The following is a 17,984-nucleotide window of genomic DNA, read 5'->3' on the forward strand; positions in this document are numbered from 1 at the left end:
AGCAATGAAGTTACATGTCTCAACATCTGCTAAATGTCCAAATTGTGTTCCCCTTAAAGGTCCTTGATTTGAGCTTCAACATGTTGACCAGCCTCCATCCTTTTATGTACCTCTTTCTGCGTAACATTGGGGCAGATGTAAGGCTGGGTGGGAACAGGTGGCAGTGTGACTGCAGCATGCGTAGTCTAAGAAGGCGGATGGCCTATGACAGCAGCAGAGGCCTACAGGCCTGGAGCTTGGAGTGTGCTTTCCCCTCTATCCTCTCAGGCAAGGACCTGCTACAGTTAGAGGAGGATGACCTAAACTGTTTTGGTACTGAAAACAGGCCAGAGCTCCATCAAGATGTGACGGTTTATAGCGGTTCTGAAATACTGCTGTCTTGCTCTACACAAGGTAAAACAGTCGAAAGCGTAAAGTAGCTTAATACATATATAACAATGTAGATCAGTCCAACTACATGTCAATGTTGTCTTCTCTTTAGACTCCATGTGGCGGACACCCAGTGGTGAAGCATTTGTGAGCCAACCTCAGGCTGGTCTAGTCATCAGTGATGTCACAGAGAGAGACACAGGACTATATGTGTGTATGTCTGAAGAACATGAAGTTATATCTGTTTTTAACCTCCAAATCAGTAGAATGGGAGGTGCAAGAAGAAAAACTAGAAGTTTACCCAGAATCAGCCGACAAGTAATCCCACAAGGCACCACAAATAGGATACGTCAAGAAAGGAATCAGAGAGCTACACCGAATCAATTGACTCTGGCTGTGTGTCTGTCTGTTTTCATTACGTTTCTGATAGCATTTATACTTGGGATCTTAGCAAGACCTTGTATTGATGTTCTTTGGACAAAGGTAACCAAAAAGAAAAGCCCCCCTGTAACCAACTCTGTCTCATCTGTAGAACAAAGACAGTATGAGAATGAGGCCTACTCCAATGGTGAGGAACCAGAGGAGATAGTAATTCACAGGGAAAGGAGAGTCAACTTTAGCACAGTGGAATGTAGAGAAGATAATAATGTACAATATTATGATACCGTACCCAGTGGCAATCAGGAAAGCATCAATAATGATGCAGTGATTGAATGTGAACCAGCTAAGGCTGAGGAGGATAAGCATACAGATGGAGATTCAGGAAGTGAAAACAGCTTACAACAGAGTAGTCCAAAGGATAACCAGAGAGATGGCAGAGACCTCTCAGGCATCACTGATGCAGGCCACACATACAAAATGGAATTTGAACACATCCCAGACCCTGTTGAGCTGGAGGAGAGAAGAAGCTTGTCTTCATGCTCAGATTCTTCACTATCTGACGGAGCATTAAAAGAGGACCAAATGGCCCAGGGAAACCACACAACACCCAAGTCTCCTCAGCTGGAAGAGGACTCTGTTCAGCAGAGAGCTGATGAATCGACATCCAGAAAAGTAGAGGTGCCACAAATTTGCATAGAGGACAGAAGTGAAAATCCTGGATTTTCTTCTAATCCCTTTGGAGATTGGTCACCACCTACAAATACCAACCCAACAGACTATGATCTGTGGCAGGAGACTGAAGAACAATTTGAATATAGTGATTCTGTTCAAAGCGAATCTGCAAGGTCAAGCGGTGTGTTTGGTTCTTACAATGATTCAAAACTGATAGTGGTACCCAGTAAAGATAAACCGAATAGGGATGCTATGTCCAGCTCCAGCTCATATGTCAGTGAGGATGAACCTACACAATACACTGTGAACTCAGACCAGGAGGAGGAAGAAGGTACAGAAAGGAACCACAATAAATCTGAGGTCACTAAACCCTGCTTTAAGCAGGTTGCTAGTTTTGAACAGCAGATCCATGGTGTAGATCCAGTCACGCCTTCATTGGGATTTAATCAGGGTGATTACAGACATGAAACACAAAGCCCTGCAGAGAGACCAGAGCATCCCTTCTCCTCTCATTCCAGCGACAGTGATGGGGAGCAAATGCAATACACAGTCAAACAAGAAACAGAAAATGTTGAGGGGAAGGAAAAATCCATTTGTGAATATGACAAGCTAAACAGCAAGATAGTTACAGGTGAAAGGAATACCAGGGAGAAAGTTAAACCTATGCCACGGACAAAGTGGCGTGGTCTCAGTTTGGGTGTTACAAGTTTTGGTAAGAGTCCGGATACCAGAGCTCCTTCACCCCCTGCAGCTTATTCATCCTCTTCCAGCAATGAGAGTGAAGTAGAAATCACAGACCTCAAAGTGAAACACAATAAAGGCAGAGTAGGCCAAGTCAAGAATCGTTTGGATATCAATGCCCCATTAGCTTCTGATTCATCTTCTAGTGATGAGACTATGAATGAAACAACAAAACATACAAAGAAACAAGAGCAAGGAGAGGTGGACATGGCAAGGCTTCCAATTGAAGAGTATCAGTATGTAGGTTATGATGATAGATGTGATACCATCAAGCCACAGTGGCATGTTCTAGATCTTGGCAATATTACTCCCATCAAGAGAGGTTTGGATATCAGAGCCCCATCACCACCTACTGATTCATCTTCTAGTGATGAGAGTGCAGATCAAATAATGGATTACATGCAGAAGCAGAAGCAAGGAGAGATGCACATGACAAGGCCACAGATTCAAGAATATCAGGCAGAAAGTAATGATCCAGAAAAACAGTGGCCTGCCCTCGATCTTGAGCACACCAAACACTTCAAGAGGCATCTACATATCAAAGCACTATCACCGGACTCTGATTCATCTTCTAGTAATGAAGATGAAAGAACATTTAACACAGAGAGGCCAGGAAAGGTGGACATTGCAAAGCTTCCATTGCAAAAATCTCAAACATTGCATGTGGATCATGCAAATGATGATCATGATCCACATGCAAAGTGGCCTGCCCTAGATCTTGAACATATTCCTAACATCACGAGGCGTCTAGATATCAAAGCACCGTCACTGGACTCTGATTCATCTTCTAGTAGTTACAGTGAGGATCAAACAACACATCTTGCAGAGAAGACTGGGAAGGTGGGCACTGCAGAGCTCCCATTAGAAAAATCTCAAACAGTAAGTCGTGATCCAGATGCAACGAGGCCTGCTGTAGATCTTGAACATATTCCTCACATCAAGAGGCTTTTAAATATCAAATCACCATCACTGCCTCCTGATTCATCTTCCAGTAGTAACAGTGAGGATGAAACAACAAACCTCATGAAGAAACAGGAACAAGGGGAGGTATGCACGGAGAGGCTTCCAATTAGGGTATCTCAATCTGTAAGTCATGACCCACAAACACAGTGGCCTGCCCTAGATCTTGAACATATTCCTAGTATCAAGAGGCGTCTAGATATCAAAGCACCATCACCAGACTCTGATTCATCTACTAGTAGTGACAGTGAAGATGAAACAGTTGCCCAAACAGTGAAGCAGAGGCCAGTTAAGGTGGACATTGCAGAACTAAAAAAATCTCAAACAGTAGGTCATAGTCCAGATGCAACCTGGCCTAGCCTAGATCTTGAACATATTCCTAGTATCAAGAGGCGTCTAGATATCAAAGCACCATCACCAGACCTTGATTCATCTACTAGTAGTGACAGTGAAGATGAAACAGTTGCCCAAACAGTGAAGCAGAGGCTAGTTAAGGTGGACATTGCAGAACTGCAAAAATCTCAAACAGTAAGTCATAATCCAGATGCAACCTGGCCTATCCTAGATCTTGAACATATTCCTAGTATCAAGAGGCGTCTAGATATCAAAGCACCATCACCAGACTCTGATTCATCTACTAGTAGTGACAGTGAAGATGAAACGGTTGCCCGCAAAGTGAAGCAGAGGCTAGTTAAGGTGGACATTGCAGAACTGCAAAAATCTCAAACAGTAAGCCATGATCCAGATGCAACTTGGCCTATCCTAGATCTTGAACATATTCCTAGTATCAAGAGGCGTCTAGATATCAAAGCACCATCACCAGACTCTGATTCATCTACTAGTAGTGACAGTGAAGATGAAACAGTTGCCCAAACAGTGAAGCAGAGGCCAGTTAAGGTGGACATTGCAGAACTGCAAAAATCTCAAACAGTAGGTCATAGTCCAGATGCAACCTGGCCTATCCTAGATCTTGAACATATTCCTAGTATCAAGAGGCATCTAGATATCAAAGCACCATCACCAGACTCTGATTCATCTACTACTAGTGACAGTGAAGATGAAACAGTTAACCAAACAGTGAAGCAGAGGCCAGTTAAGGTGGACATTGCAGAACTGCAAAAATCTCAAACAGTAAGTCATAGTCCAGATGCAACATGGCCTATCCTGGATCTTGAACATATTCCTAGTATCAAGAGGCGTCTAGATATCAAAGCACCATCACCAGACTCTGATTCATCTACTAGTAGTGACAGTGAAGATGAAACAGTTGCCCAAACAGTGAAGCAGAGGCTAGTTAAGGTGGACATTGCAGAACTGCAAAAATCTCAAACAGTAAGCCATGATCCAGATGCAACTTGGCCTATCCTAGATCTTGAACATATTCCTAGTATCAAGAGGCGTCTAGATATCAAAGCACCATCACCAGACTCTGATTCATCTACTAGTAGTGACAGTGAAGATGAAACAGTTGCCCAAACAGTGAAGCAGAGGCCAGTTAAGGTGGACATTGCAGAACTGCAAAAATCTCAAACAGTAGGTCATAGTCCAGATGCAACCTGGCCTATCCTAGATCTTGAACATATTCCTAGTATCAAGAGGCGTCTAGATATCAAAGCACCATCACCAGCCTCTGATTCATCTACTAGTAGTGACAGTGAAGATGAAACAGTTGCCTGCAAAGTGAAGCAGAGGCTAGTTAAGGTGGACATTGCAGAACTGCAAAAATCTCCAACAGTAAGCCATGATCCAGATGCAACCTGGCCTATCCTAGATCTTGAACATATTCCTAGTATCAAGAGGCGTCTAGATATCAAAGCACCAACACCAGACTCTGATTCATCTACTAGTAGTGACAGTGAAGATGAAACAGTTGCCCAAACAGTGAAGCAGAGGCCAGTTAAGGTGGACATTGCAGAACTGCAAAAATCTCCAACAGTAGGTCATAGTCCAGATGCAACCTGGCCTATCCTAGATCTTGAACATATTCCTAGTATCAAGAGGCGTCTAGATATCAAAGCACCATCACCAGACTCTTATTCATCTACTAGTAGTGACAGTGAAGATGAAACAGTTGCCCAAACAGTGAAGCAGAGGCCAGTTAAGGTGGACATTGCAGAACTGCAAAAATCTCAAACAGTAGGTCATAGTCCAGATGCAACCTGGCCTATCCTAGATCTTGAACATATTCCTAGTATCAAGAGGCGTCTAGATATCAAAGCACCATCACCAGACTCTGATTCATCTACTAGTAGTGACAGTGAAGATGAAACAGTTGCCCAAACAGTGAAGCAGAGGCCAGTTAAGGTGGACATTGCAGAACTGCAAAAATCTCAAACAGTAGGTCATAGTCCAGATGCAACCTGGCCTATCCTAGATCTTGAACATATTCCTAGTATCAAGAGGCGTCTAGATATCAAAGCACCAACACCAGACTCTGATTCATCTACTAGTAGTGACAGTGAAGATGAAACAGTTGCCCGCAAAGTGAAGCAGAGTATTGTTAAGGTGGACATTGCAGAAATGCAAAAATCTCAAACAGTAGGTCATAGTCCAGATGCAACCTGGCCTAGCCTAGATCTTGAACATATTCCTAGTATCAAGAGGCGTCTAGATATCAAAGCACCAACACCAGACTCTGATTCATCTACTAGTAGTGACGGTGAGGATGAAACAGCTGACCAAAAAGTGAAGCAAAGGCCAGTTAAGGTGGACATTGCAGAACTGCAAAAATATCAAACAGTAAGTCATGATCCAGATGCAACGTGGCCTGCCCTAAATCTTGAGTATATTCCCCACATTAAGAGTTATCTAGATGTCAAAGCACCATCACCATCACCTGACTCACCTTCTAGTGGTGACAGTGAGGATGAAATGACAAAACACATAAGGAAACTGGAACAAGGGGAGAGACCTCTGGCAATGCTTTCAAAGACAGAGGAAGCCAACAAAATTAGTCCCTGCTACTCATCAAGCAGTTCAGATGAGCAAGAAGAGGATAAGGAAGATTTAAGCAGCCCACCAATAACAGTAGAACAAGATCCAGATCCAAGATGGCCTGAAGTGGGTCTCAGTAGTGCCCCCCATGTCAAAAGGCGCCTGGATATTAAGACACATTCACTTTCAACTGTATCATCTTCCAGCAGTGGCGAGAGTGAGACTGGGACTACAAACCTACCTGTGAAAGTAGAGAGAGACAGAACTGATGACAGAATTACAAAGTTTCAACAAGGGACAAAATTGCCTGATTTAAATAAAAGTGTCCCCCCTGTCAAAAGTCATTTGAATATCAAAGCCCAACCTCAACCAGCAGACTCCTGCTCTTCCAGCAATAGCAATGAAAGACTTTCAAGCCACACAGTGAAACATGAGAGAGACAAAGGTGATGTAAGGATCACAAATCATAAGCTGAATCTGGGTATCCCCCACATCAACAGACGTCTGGATATCAAAGCACCATCACCACAACCAGATCTGGATGTTAGCATTGTATCTGTAGGCTCTCAACAATCTGGATCAAACTCTTCCAGAAGTGAGAGTGAGGGTGAGAACACTGACCACAATGCTAAAGTAGAAATGGGTGTATCCGCCATTTCAGAGGCTTCAGAAAAGGAGTTCATATGGTCTCCGAAAACCCAAGTGATAAACAATTCTCACAACCCAGACCACAATATCAAATTAGAAAAGTATACAGTTATTACAGATGAATTGGGGGACAAAACAACAAATGACAAAATCAGCACAACACCAGAGTTGGCCACCATGAATCTTGGTATCTCCCGCTTTAGAAAGCGTCTTGAAATCACATCGCATACACACGTGCCACCAAATCTGTCCACGTCAACTCGACCTGACTCTCCGTCCTCTTCCAGCAGTGAAAGTGGGACTGGGAAAAAAAACAGCAGAACAAGACTAAGGAGAATGGGAGTTGGGATGCAAGAAAACATATGCACAGATTCATCTCTGACCCTTCAAAACAAACCAGTGAATGTTTCTCTGGGAGAGGAGTCTGACTCAATGTGGCCTCATCTGAGTCTCACAAATATCCCTCGTGTCAAGAGGGCTTTGGATATCAGAGCTTCATTACAAAGAGATCCATCTTCCAGCGGCAACAGTGAGGATGAGATGATAGACCACCGTGTTCCTGGCCTGAGTCTTGGTGTCTCATGCATTAAGAGCCGTCTGAATATCAAGGCGCCATCACCAGAGACAAATAATTCCCCACCTTCCTTAAGCCAGAGTGAAAATGAGGTAACAGGATACACTACAAAACAAACAAATATGCCAGGAATGACAAACAATGACTCTCAAATCAATTATAAGCATTTAATTATCAAAGATTCATTCCCACTTAGTAATTATTTATCCCCCAGAGGCAGAAATCAAACCAAAGACCATGCTGAAATGGTACCTGTTGCACAAGTAGGTCTATCCCATAATGTGGGTGACAGAAATTCATCTCCTGCCAGTGGAGCAAAATCATCTCTTGCCAGCAGAGTTCCCAGAATGAGCTTTGATAATATAGTAAAGAAAAGGATCGACCAGTCCAGACGCAGCACAGATACGGATCCGACACCTGAGTTAAGGTGGACTGGCATCAGTCATCATCTGTCAGACTTTTCTATCTCCAGTCCGAGGAGACATCTGGATGTAGACTTATCGTTCCCATTGCACGCTTCTCTCGAAGAGCCAGAACTAACTCCAACTTACTCCTCCAACTCCTCCAGCAGCAAAAGTGACGATAAAGTAAAACAAGACAGAGGGGAAGCAGATGTGACACTAATGCATAAATATTCGTCTCTTAGTGCCAAAAGTGTTTCTCTTGCATCCAGCAGAGCTCCTGACAAGTTTGACAAGTCAAGTGGCAGAGCAAATGAAATTCTGAGGGCTGTATCTGAGGACAGGAGGGAAAAGAAAGGCCTCAGTGCCCAAAAAGTCATGTCATCAGAGAGAAGAAAGTGGGACACAGAAGATGAAGATTTAGATAAAGTCGGCTCTCCTCTATTTGATGACCATGATCCACAAGGTGGCACCAGTTTTAACTATCACAGGTTCGAGGAGGACATCAAGCCCCTGGCCAAACAGCCTCTAACACAATTACGTGCTTCCTCCACTTCAGGAGATGAGAGAAGAGCTGCAGATTTGCTATATGATATTCCCTGCTACAGGAGCCATAACATTGGAGATACTGAACCCCCACAGGAGGTTCCACCTCCTATTCCAGCAGCACCTCTACCAAATGAGGAAGATGAGATCACATGGAGGGCTCCACAGAGCAGTAAGACACAAGGGTGGGAAGGTACCAGATCCTTTCTGCAACACATTGGAAATGCAGAGGAATCTGACCCTTCTTCACTTACATCACTCTATGTTGACCCCTCAAACATGAACATCAGTGACGATTAATACAGATATCACTGCATTCTCAGCACTGATAAAACAAGCAAATGATTGGCATTGTTTGAAATGAAATGTAAATACTAAAAATTTGTGTAATTTTTGCAGAGCACAGTAGTGCGCAACATATTTATCTTTGATATGCCTTATTTCTGTATATCACTTTTTTAAAACTATCCATCACAAAGATGTCTCCCAGTAATCAGTTTTGCAATGTGAATCCATATGGTATTAATGGTCATTCATTATTAATACACCTATTAAGAGATCTTAATTAAAACCATGTCTGAACAATATAATGTAGAATGTTCATTTATAGAAATAAGTACATCTAAATGATGACAACAGTAATGGCAGTACATGGTATTATTTTTTTGTTTTGGACAAACTATTAACTAAAGGGCACAACTATAGGCCAGTAAGTTAATAAACCATTTTATTTATTTATGTATATAGACATAGGTTATAGTGAAAACAGACATATAGACACTTACATAGTTTACATACATATATACAGTTGGGACAAGGCTGTTCATCCTCCTGCATTGTCATGGGAGAAAACTTTCAACACTGATCTCTACACAGTATTTGGTAAGCAATCCAACAACTACCTCGATCTTAGATTTTATGCTGATGATTGATGCATTATAATGACAATAGAGGCTTTCATACAGTTTCCGCTGCAGTGGATTTCGGTGACACGGGAGCTCACATATATTATCTTCACAACAGATTTCCAAGTGTATTTTATGTGTATTGTGTGGTGCAAAAGTTGCAAAACAAGTTATGCACTTCCAATAAATAAAATTAGATCCTGTATACTGGCTGCAGCTACATACAGCTTTACAGTACGTGTAAGGATTTGTAGGATGGGGCAAATGCAGGAGGGAACTCCTGTTCCACCGTGAGGTTACAGGTGTGTTCCAGGTCTTAATAGACATGATCATGTTGTTCATCAGAATTAAGATAACATGATCGTGAATATCAAATTAAGCACAAAACACTTGCACAAATTCCTGTACAAAACAAAAACGCATTTGAAAAATGTTTTCAAAAAATCTCATCCATTCACAAAAGGCTCTGTTGGAGCATGCATGCAAATATTAAATCTTCTGACGATTGAGCATCACACCACAGCCAAAGACAAAAATTTAAACATGTTACAAGAACATTATACTAGGCGAAAGAAGAGCATAGCATCATCACACAGGTTCAAACTGTCAGTGTCCATTGTTTTGATTAGATCCTACGGGTGGTACAAAGCAATGCTTTCATCAAACCTACCTTACTACTCAAGCCTAAAGGACCTCGTCCTGAGAAGGTCACTGGTCTTCCACTGAAGTTATATTAACACTGTCAGTGTTGGGAGAGATGCTACTAGTAAGAGGAGACCTGAAACTATCGGTGGACTAAGGAAGACAAAACAGATGCCACATATCAAGACAAAATGGACACCAACTAGATCTATGTCAACTTATAACACAGCCCAAACAGTCTGAATTCATCCTGAAATAATCCCTGACCACTCAGTGTGTCTGTGTGTGCATGAGCATGTGTATGTGTTGTATGCGTTCTCACACGTGTATATACATTTGGGTTTGTTGGTACGTGTGGGACACACAAAGTGACTTCCATGGTTTGAGGCACAATAATACTCTTACCTACACAACGTAGATACATAAATTGATCATCAGACCAATAAATGCTGATCAGAGCACTAGTGGCTCACCGCTGTACTGTAATAAGAGTTAGTAAGCAGCAATGCTGATTTGTTTGGTGTTATGAGGTCTGAAGCCTTTGCAGGGGGTTAGCAAACTGTTAGCATTAGCTGGAGCAAAACAGCAGGTGGGAACAAAAACTTGAAGGAGAGGGGGGGAGGGGGAAAAAAAAAAAAAAAAAAAAAAAAAATCACTGGCACAAATCAATAGTAAACAGCACAGGCATCACAAACCTGCGATCAACCATTTGACACAGTGTGCTTCTTGAGGAACTCCTATCTAACTCAAAATATGACAAACCATAGGTAGCGCCGTCTGTCCAGAAAAAGCTCAAGTTCAAGTTCATTGCACAGATATATAATATTTAAATGTGCCCAGGTCAAAGTGACCATGTTTAAGACTCAGACACAATGCATGAATGGTCACCTCTGTTGGTTTCTCTGTGCTGAAGATAGGGGGTGAGGAGTGGTTCTCCCACATAATACCATTTTGCTTCCATCATCCATGTATGATACCACGTTATCCTAACACAGACAGCAATATGACGTGTCACAGTGAGAGAGAGCAATGCCACTGGGGATTGCTGCAAGCTTGCCCACTATGCAACTTCGGTAGGGAACATAACTCCACAATGACAGCCCTCCGCATCCGCGCTCTGGGCAGCATGCACCAAGGCTGCAAACCCATTGCCCCCACCCTAGCCCACCCACAGCCCAAACTTCTCCTTTACTAGGAAGCACCCACTGTCACTGCTTTACCATTTTTGTATCGTTTACTTATTGGTTGTTGATTCTCATAGTCGTTGTTGTCACAGTTGTAGTTTTTCCATTTTCCATTTTGCTCTGCAGCTATGACATCTGTCTTTCCTTGTACCATTCCACAAACTCATCCAACAAAACAGGCCCTGATGAAAGGATAAAACAGAGATTATAATAGATTACAAAAAACTGTTATTTGGGTAACATGCAAATGAAACTCTGTTTTCACATTTCTGTGTAGATTAGTGTTCACTCACAGGCACCATCCTCGTCGTAGTTACTGAGGTCGAGGTTGATTGTCCTGCTGAACTCTAAAACATTGCACCACTGGTCTTTGTTGATGACTTTGTACTTGGATTGCTGAGGAGTCACAAATGAATGCCTTACATTAGCACGGCACCACAACCTTTTAGTTACAACAACCCTGCCCAAGGTTAAACTGGACTTCAAAACAATCTTATTTACAGCTAGTGTATGTGACCTTTTTGATCTGGTAAAATTTTGTAGAGGCAATTTCTGAACATGACACTTACCTCTAGAAACTGATTAAACACAGGAAACAGAGGCCACGTCTTTCCCAGAAGAAGTCCCAGCATACACTTGGCTGTGTTCAAGTCCAAACTCCTCTGATCTTTTTCCTGTCCAATCAAAACACCCAAGGCTTCATGAAATCAGTGCAAAATATCAACGACAGTTTAGACAAAGTAGGCTAGAAACATCATATTCAGCAACACAAGGTTGGTCTGTATGTTGGCTTGAATAAGACTTTACAACAATTTCAATCAGGTGTACTTGGTAAACAAATGTTTCCTACAGAGATTTCAATATTTAAATGGACTAAACTGGACTTCTTTTAGGGATGTTGTGCATGTGAGCTTCCTTGTAGAAAAGACTGTGCTTGACTCACCCGAGCAAAATCAAAGGCATATCTATAAATGAGCTTAAAACTGGTGCTGTCGTTTAGGACAGATCTCAGGTAATCGAGCGAGTTCCTCAGCCTCTCTGTGGAGTCGCACCTGACAACAGCAGAAAAGTCCCTTAGACATACTCTACACTTCACCGTAAGCTCTAATGCAAACGAACGGTACTCTTGAAAAACATGACCAGAGACAGAAAAAACGCACCAAAGCAACAATCAGTCTTGAAAACAACACCATACAAGACAAAAAGTGGGTAAGTGACGTACTGCAGTGAGCCCATGCCTCTCAGCCACTCCTGGAGAGTGAAGTATCCCATACTCTGGGCATCCAGCTTCCAAGCAAGAACCAGCATCACCACCTGAACACACAAACAACAACTTTTATAGCTACAGATATCCTTAAATAGAACGTGTGTCAACCCATATTATCAATCTATCTAGTGAATTTACAAGACTGTCACATGTCAAAAACAGAAAACGACTCACCTCAATCACCTCTGAAGCAAAGAATGCGTGTAAACAGTGACACTGAAGCGAAATTACGGCTGCACATTTCTGTTAATAACTAATGAATTAATTTTTTGCAAACTTTTGATTTTTAGAAAATGAGAAAAACAAACAAACAAACAAAAAACCGGAAAAGAAAAAAGAAAAAGAAAAAAAAAATAAATAGAAATCCCCATCAAGTTACCAAAGCCAAAACAGTGTCTCAAAATGACTTGCTTAGTCTGACTGGCAGCCAGAAGCAGAAAAACAGTGAGTAAACTGAGACCATACAGATGTAACCAAACTGCAAGATTTGTCTTAATATCCAAAGTGCAAAAAAAACCTACTTACATTCTCGGGCTCCACTCCGATGTCTTCACAGAACTTCTCCATGCCCTCTGGACCCACCACATCGTCACAGCCTATTTCAGACAGACAAGTGTGAAGCCACATATACCATCAATTTCACATGTGGAGCCAAAAAGTTACGGCAGTGGTCATTGGCTAAATGTGAATTAACAAAGAATGCACGATGTTGTCATTGCACACAGTGCTTTAAAATATCTCACCTGCATATTCATAGAACCACTCCAAGCATCTTTTACTAGAAAATGTCTCCTCCTCACGAATTTGTGATGTTTCGTGTTTCCTGAAAACACTGCACATGTTTAGACATTTTTAGTCTCAAGCTCAACGGCAACACTGTAAGCACAGTACAGAATTTCAAAAGAAGTCAATGTGATTTAAAAGGCTTTTCCTATTATAGTTTTCCTAATTGCAAACCATAGTCTATATGCACACATTCCTAATGCAAGTGCTCCTGCATGACTGAGACAGACACTGAATTATAGCTATGCTACTAAAGTGTTTTATTTTTTCTTTTTAATCTTTAACAAAAGGGGTGTCATACCTGTCCTGACGACTTTTCTTGGCTGACATGTCATCTCCAGCAGAGGGTCTCCTCTTTTTTCTAGGAGGCATGGCTCTAGAGCAACAAGCTGGGGAAGGAAATGGAAGACAGAATGAAAGGGGGCTACTTATAAGCAATACATTGATGACAGATGCTTTCTCTTACGTGTCCTTTATGTACACTCAAAGAGTCAGCAATCCACTTCACAAAAACACACCATTTAGGCAGTAGTTTAACGTGTGACTGTCCTAGTAATGACAGTGGTGACAGTATTACTATGAAACAAACAAGGACCAGCTGAAGCATTACCTGAGGGGTGGCTATCCTGTCCAACGTCTTCTGTCAGGTTCTATCAAAACAAATACATAAAAATACCACATGCTTGTTAAGCAGTGCACATGTGGACATCACACACACACACACACACACACACACACACACACACACAGATAAAATATATAAGCTGCTAATATGTATTTACCAGCCTGTGCAAGGTGTGGTGGATCTTATGGATGCTGGCCAGTGTACTCAAGTGGGAATTCAGCTGAAAATCTATTTCCACAAAGAATAAAGATAAGATCAAAATACAAACTAAAGCATAACACACAATCGTCTGCTCCTGATCAAGCTTACAAGCTTGGTATAAGTACAAGGGTACAAGAAGGTGACATCATCATGGCACCAACAAGAACCTATGATTTAAATTAATGTCACTTTTCATCCGAAATCAGTGTAGACTCTACAGTGTTCAAATGACTTTCCCTTGATTTCTAGTTGAACGGTTTACGTTTAAGAAAAGGGCAGAAAAAAATATCTCACACGAATGAGGGAGTGACTCTCTGCATTCCTCGAAAGACATGCAAACTCGAAAATGTTTGATCATGCATGCTACCTCGTTGCCAAATGTCAACAGTGCATTCCCGTTCAGAAGCTGTCATCAAATACCGATGCTTTTCATTTATTTCCAGAGGCCAAAACCAGTCAAACCAACACACTGCCGAACAGATAGCACTAGCTGCATACCTAAAATAGCAGTGCAGACGCGCAACTTGCACAGAGTTTACAAAGTATCTGGAGAGTTGGGCGTATGGGCGTTGTAGTCCATTTCCTCCAGTGAGGCCATTCAGACTTCAGCTATGGTTGGGACACTGAACTACAATTCCCAAGCCTTGAAAAAACAACTATTTCTTTCAGACCCCTCTACCCCCCCAACGTTTACCCCAACAGAGTGAATGCATTTTACATTGTTTAAAAAAAAATCTAACATTATATGCCCACTGGCACATAAGCATTGCGCAGACGTTTTGCAGCAGCTTATGTAGGTGCCGCAAAGCTCGACAGCACTGCTGCAGCAGGCAATGAAAGATGTTTTACACAACTGCGTCACAATTTTCATTCTCTGTAATAGTCCGCAGTTGACCAGAAAATTGACCGATTTACAATGGCATTACGTTGATCCCAAGTTTGAGTTGAAACGCATGGTGGATCCTCAGTAATGATGAATGTAAAGATCACAGCGCTCGGATTACCATCGAAAACCTTCTCAATTTAACTAATGTCGGCGGCATTCAACTGAGCACGGCTAACGCTACACAGAAGAATAACTTCAGGATAACTACCGGGTCAAAAGTAACCTCCTGCATATCCGAAACAACTGAAATTACACTAGCTATGCTTCCTTTGTTGTCGCCCAAGACAGCACTGGCAAATACAAAGAGACCAGCAAACAGCACGGAATTCATGCGCCCTCATCAAAGCCTACAGAACCACGAGCTAAAAGTAGATGTAGAAAGACGAGGCGTCTGTTTGCTTCTCTCCGACAAACTCTGCAGCATCCGTGAGAGTGGTAATTTGATGAAGAAAGCCTCTATAGCGTTACTACTTACTTGCCGCATCAGAGTGCATTTTTATGAAACATACAACTGTCTGTGGGAAGTCCGCAGACCGGCCAATAGGCGGGCCTTGTCAACGTAAACCACGCCCGCGGACGATGATTGAAACTGCGCCTGTTTGGTCTCTGCCTTCGTTCGCGTACGATTGGTCATTGAAGGTGTCATGTCACGAGAAGGAGGGAAAAGAAATAGGCCCCTCCCATGCACAAATACGATTGGTCAGAGTTCCCAAACAGGCTGTGCAATCGCTGTGATTCATTTGGCCAGAGATTTTTACGAGCACGCCAATCATCAGAATTTCCTCGTGCAAGCCTGAAGCCGGCCCACGATGGAATCCCATTGGTCAATGTTGTCATATGTTGACCTCCCCCGCGTAGCGGCTGTTTGGGTTCGTTTGATGTCAACCCATGCGGGCGGGGGTTGTGAGCGGTGCGTTCGGTAATGTGAATTATGCCTCATTGCACGACGGTATGAGAATATTGAAAAATCCTGTCCAAGGCGACAGCGCTTACCCTCTCTGTCCCAGCGTGGTCACCGGTCGGTAGAGGTCGATAGAAGTCCGGGATGTTAGCAGAGGTCCTGTCCCAAAACAATGCTTTGGTTAAGTGTATCAAGTTCAGCAACCGTGAGCACTGTTTGTCAGGTGACTGGAAGTCCCACCTATTAACCAAAACGAACGGATACATTCAAATGTGGCTACGTCGGTGGCCCCCCCAAGTTGTTGTTTTTTAAGTATCAATAACACTGACCTGAATCTTATGACTCTTTGTGACTGGTCAGCGAGTTAGCCTCCAAACGTTAGGGAGTATCTGACTTGAGAGTAGGTGACAGAATTTGACCAGCCTGTTAAAAAAAAAAAAAAAAACAGCCCCCCCGGGGAATGCCACCATTTTCAGTAAATTCATATTACCTGTGGGGTAGACCGCTTGTTAGCTGGTCCACTGCGATGGCTGTCAAAACCCCAGCCGTCTGTCTTCTTACTTTATTCTCACTATTTCTTCCGCTGTACCTGTTGGTGCCCGCAGGAGAAGAGCTACTGTTTGCTTTTGCAGTGGCAATACTTGTTTTGTTTTTTTTGTTGTTGTTTTTTTTGCTACTTCATACTTCTACTCCAATACATTTCAGAGGGAAATATTGCACTTTTTATAATATGTAATATTTTAGCTCCACCTCGACGAGCTACATTACAATGCTGCTTACGTAGTAGCAGACAATCCAGTGTTATAATGTACAACAAAAGACTGGACAGGGTCATTCTACTTCTGACTGTTAAAGTACATTTTACTGATAATTACGAACTTTAACATAGGTAAAAATTTGAATGCTTTCACTTGTGGTAGTAGTGGTGTAGTATTGCTACTTTTAGTGAAGTAAAGGATCTGAATACTTCTTCCACCTTTGGTAATTTATTCTTAACGAGTAATGTCAGCCAGTTTTTATTTTCATCTTGCGTTCGTTTTTTTTTCTTTTTTACACCAACTGCATAAAAGCCTTCCCTCATTAAATGTCATGGCTCGTGATTGCAATATCTATTGTAATAACTATAAATGAATGAAAACTATGGTTGTATTTTATATTTGTTATTTTATATATTACTTCTGTTTAGCTCAGCGTAGGTTCACTGGGCCAAAGACAGTTGTTGCTCTTTACCTATGACAAAACTGCCACCGTATTTCAAAGTGGCCCTTTGAATCTGCGAAGGCTGTACTGCACAATGCTTTTAATGTGCTTGGTAATTATTTGAAACGCTGGCATCGGTATAGGAGAATATGAAAATAGTTTTCAGTTAATATTAAGTTGTGAAGTTGATAGTGGCGTTGCTGCTTAGTGCAGTGAGAGCTTGCTCCTTAACTGAAGAACCTGAGTATTCCTGTTAAAATGTCTTTGAGCAAGACGGTGAACCTTGGCAAGTATTTGGGAAGCCGTGGCTCTGGTAAAACTGATTTTTTTTTCAGTCATAATAAACCATTCTTTATTTTAACTTATAATAGTCATGTTTCTGTGACCTACAAAGAAAACAGGGCTTAGCTTTGGCCAGTAGGAGCATGCTTTTAATGAAGAAGCATATTTCAGTATTCTTTCTCCTCTGCGTTTACATTTCCATAACATATTTTCTCATTTATTTTGACCATTATTCAGTAAAATTAGATGTATGTTTAAGTAAGGCAATATTAATGTCTCAGAAGAATAACTGTCACGAGTTTGAAGCACACTCAGTCAGCTTATTTGAATGGATTTTAGGGTAACCATCAACGTATGCACCTGGCCTGTGTGTGGTACATTGTATGACATGTTTCACAAGACCTGCCCAAAGCTTGAAAACTAGAAGGTTATTATGAAATAATTACAACCAGTCGGTCTAATTCTAACATTTTCCAACAGATAGTCCTACAGTATTGCCTACATTCTTGTTTGAACACGTAAATAGAAAATAATATTTCACCCCTACCCATGCTCGTTTCTTCTAAGCAACAGCATAAAAGAAACAACGACTACTCTAAATAAAGGTGTGTCTTACTTGGAGGTGCAGGTAGATGTGGGGCTTAATGTGTGTGTTTCACCCCACGTGACATGTAGGCAAAACATTCCTGTGTGACACAGTTTTTGACAATTCTTTAAAAATATAGGAACATTATTCAGTTCTGTTATTCCTGCCCAATACTATATATCAACACTTTTTTTTTTTTTTTTTACCCTATACCTAATTTGTTTCATGTTCAAACAGCCTTTAATGGCAAGGGCCAGTAGCACGTTTTTTCAAGTGGGGCGGAGTTAAAAAAAACA

General features: G+C 41.8%; 1 protein-coding gene across 5 annotated transcripts; it reads right to left on the reverse strand.

Moving 5' to 3' along the window:
• Positions 1-8,917: 8,917 nt before the first annotated feature.
• Positions 8,918-15,822, reverse strand: dcun1d4 (DCN1, defective in cullin neddylation 1, domain containing 4 (S. cerevisiae)). Of its 5 annotated transcripts, none has more exons than XM_040129420.1 (11): positions 15,713-15,822; positions 13,790-13,860; positions 13,618-13,657; positions 13,309-13,396; positions 12,968-13,056; positions 12,750-12,820; positions 12,180-12,271; positions 11,901-12,009; positions 11,527-11,631; positions 11,251-11,353; positions 8,918-11,139 (listed from the first exon to the last, which is right to left on the reverse strand). In XM_040129420.1, the coding sequence occupies exons 4-11, from the start codon at positions 13,377-13,379 to the stop codon at positions 11,084-11,086; spliced, it is 696 nt and encodes a 231-aa protein (XP_039985354.1). In that variant the 5' UTR covers positions 13,380-13,396; positions 13,618-13,657; positions 13,790-13,860; positions 15,713-15,822; the 3' UTR covers positions 8,918-11,083. The 5 variants fall into 5 exon arrangements, with proteins under 5 accessions (XP_039985354.1, XP_039985353.1, XP_039985352.1 ...); XM_040129419.1 differs by lacking the exon at positions 15,713-15,822 and adding an exon at positions 15,195-15,308; XM_040129418.1 differs by lacking the exon at positions 15,713-15,822 and adding an exon at positions 14,201-15,188.
• Positions 15,823-17,984: the final 2,162 nt, after the last annotated feature.

The sequence above is a fragment of the Xiphias gladius genome, chromosome 6, assembly GCF_016859285.1.
Source record: "Xiphias gladius isolate SHS-SW01 ecotype Sanya breed wild chromosome 6, ASM1685928v1, whole genome shotgun sequence".
Classification (NCBI taxonomy): Eukaryota; Metazoa; Chordata; class Actinopteri; order Istiophoriformes; family Xiphiidae; genus Xiphias; species Xiphias gladius.

What these genes read in the sequence shown, in the direction of transcription:
- dcun1d4 (XM_040129416.1), bottom strand. Translation starts at nt 14,191, where the DNA reads ATGATCAAACATTTTCGAGTTTGCATGTCTTTCGAGGAATGCAGAGAG. An exon ending in AAGAAAAGTCGTCAGGACAG is followed by an intron (nt 13,057 to 13,308) that starts GTATGACACCCC and finishes AAACATGTGCAG; the next exon opens with TGTTTTCAGGAAACACGAAA. An exon ending in GTGGTTCTATGAATATGCAG is followed by an intron (nt 12,821 to 12,967) that starts GTGAGATATTTT and finishes TGTCTGAAATAG; the next exon opens with GCTGTGACGATGTGGTGGGT.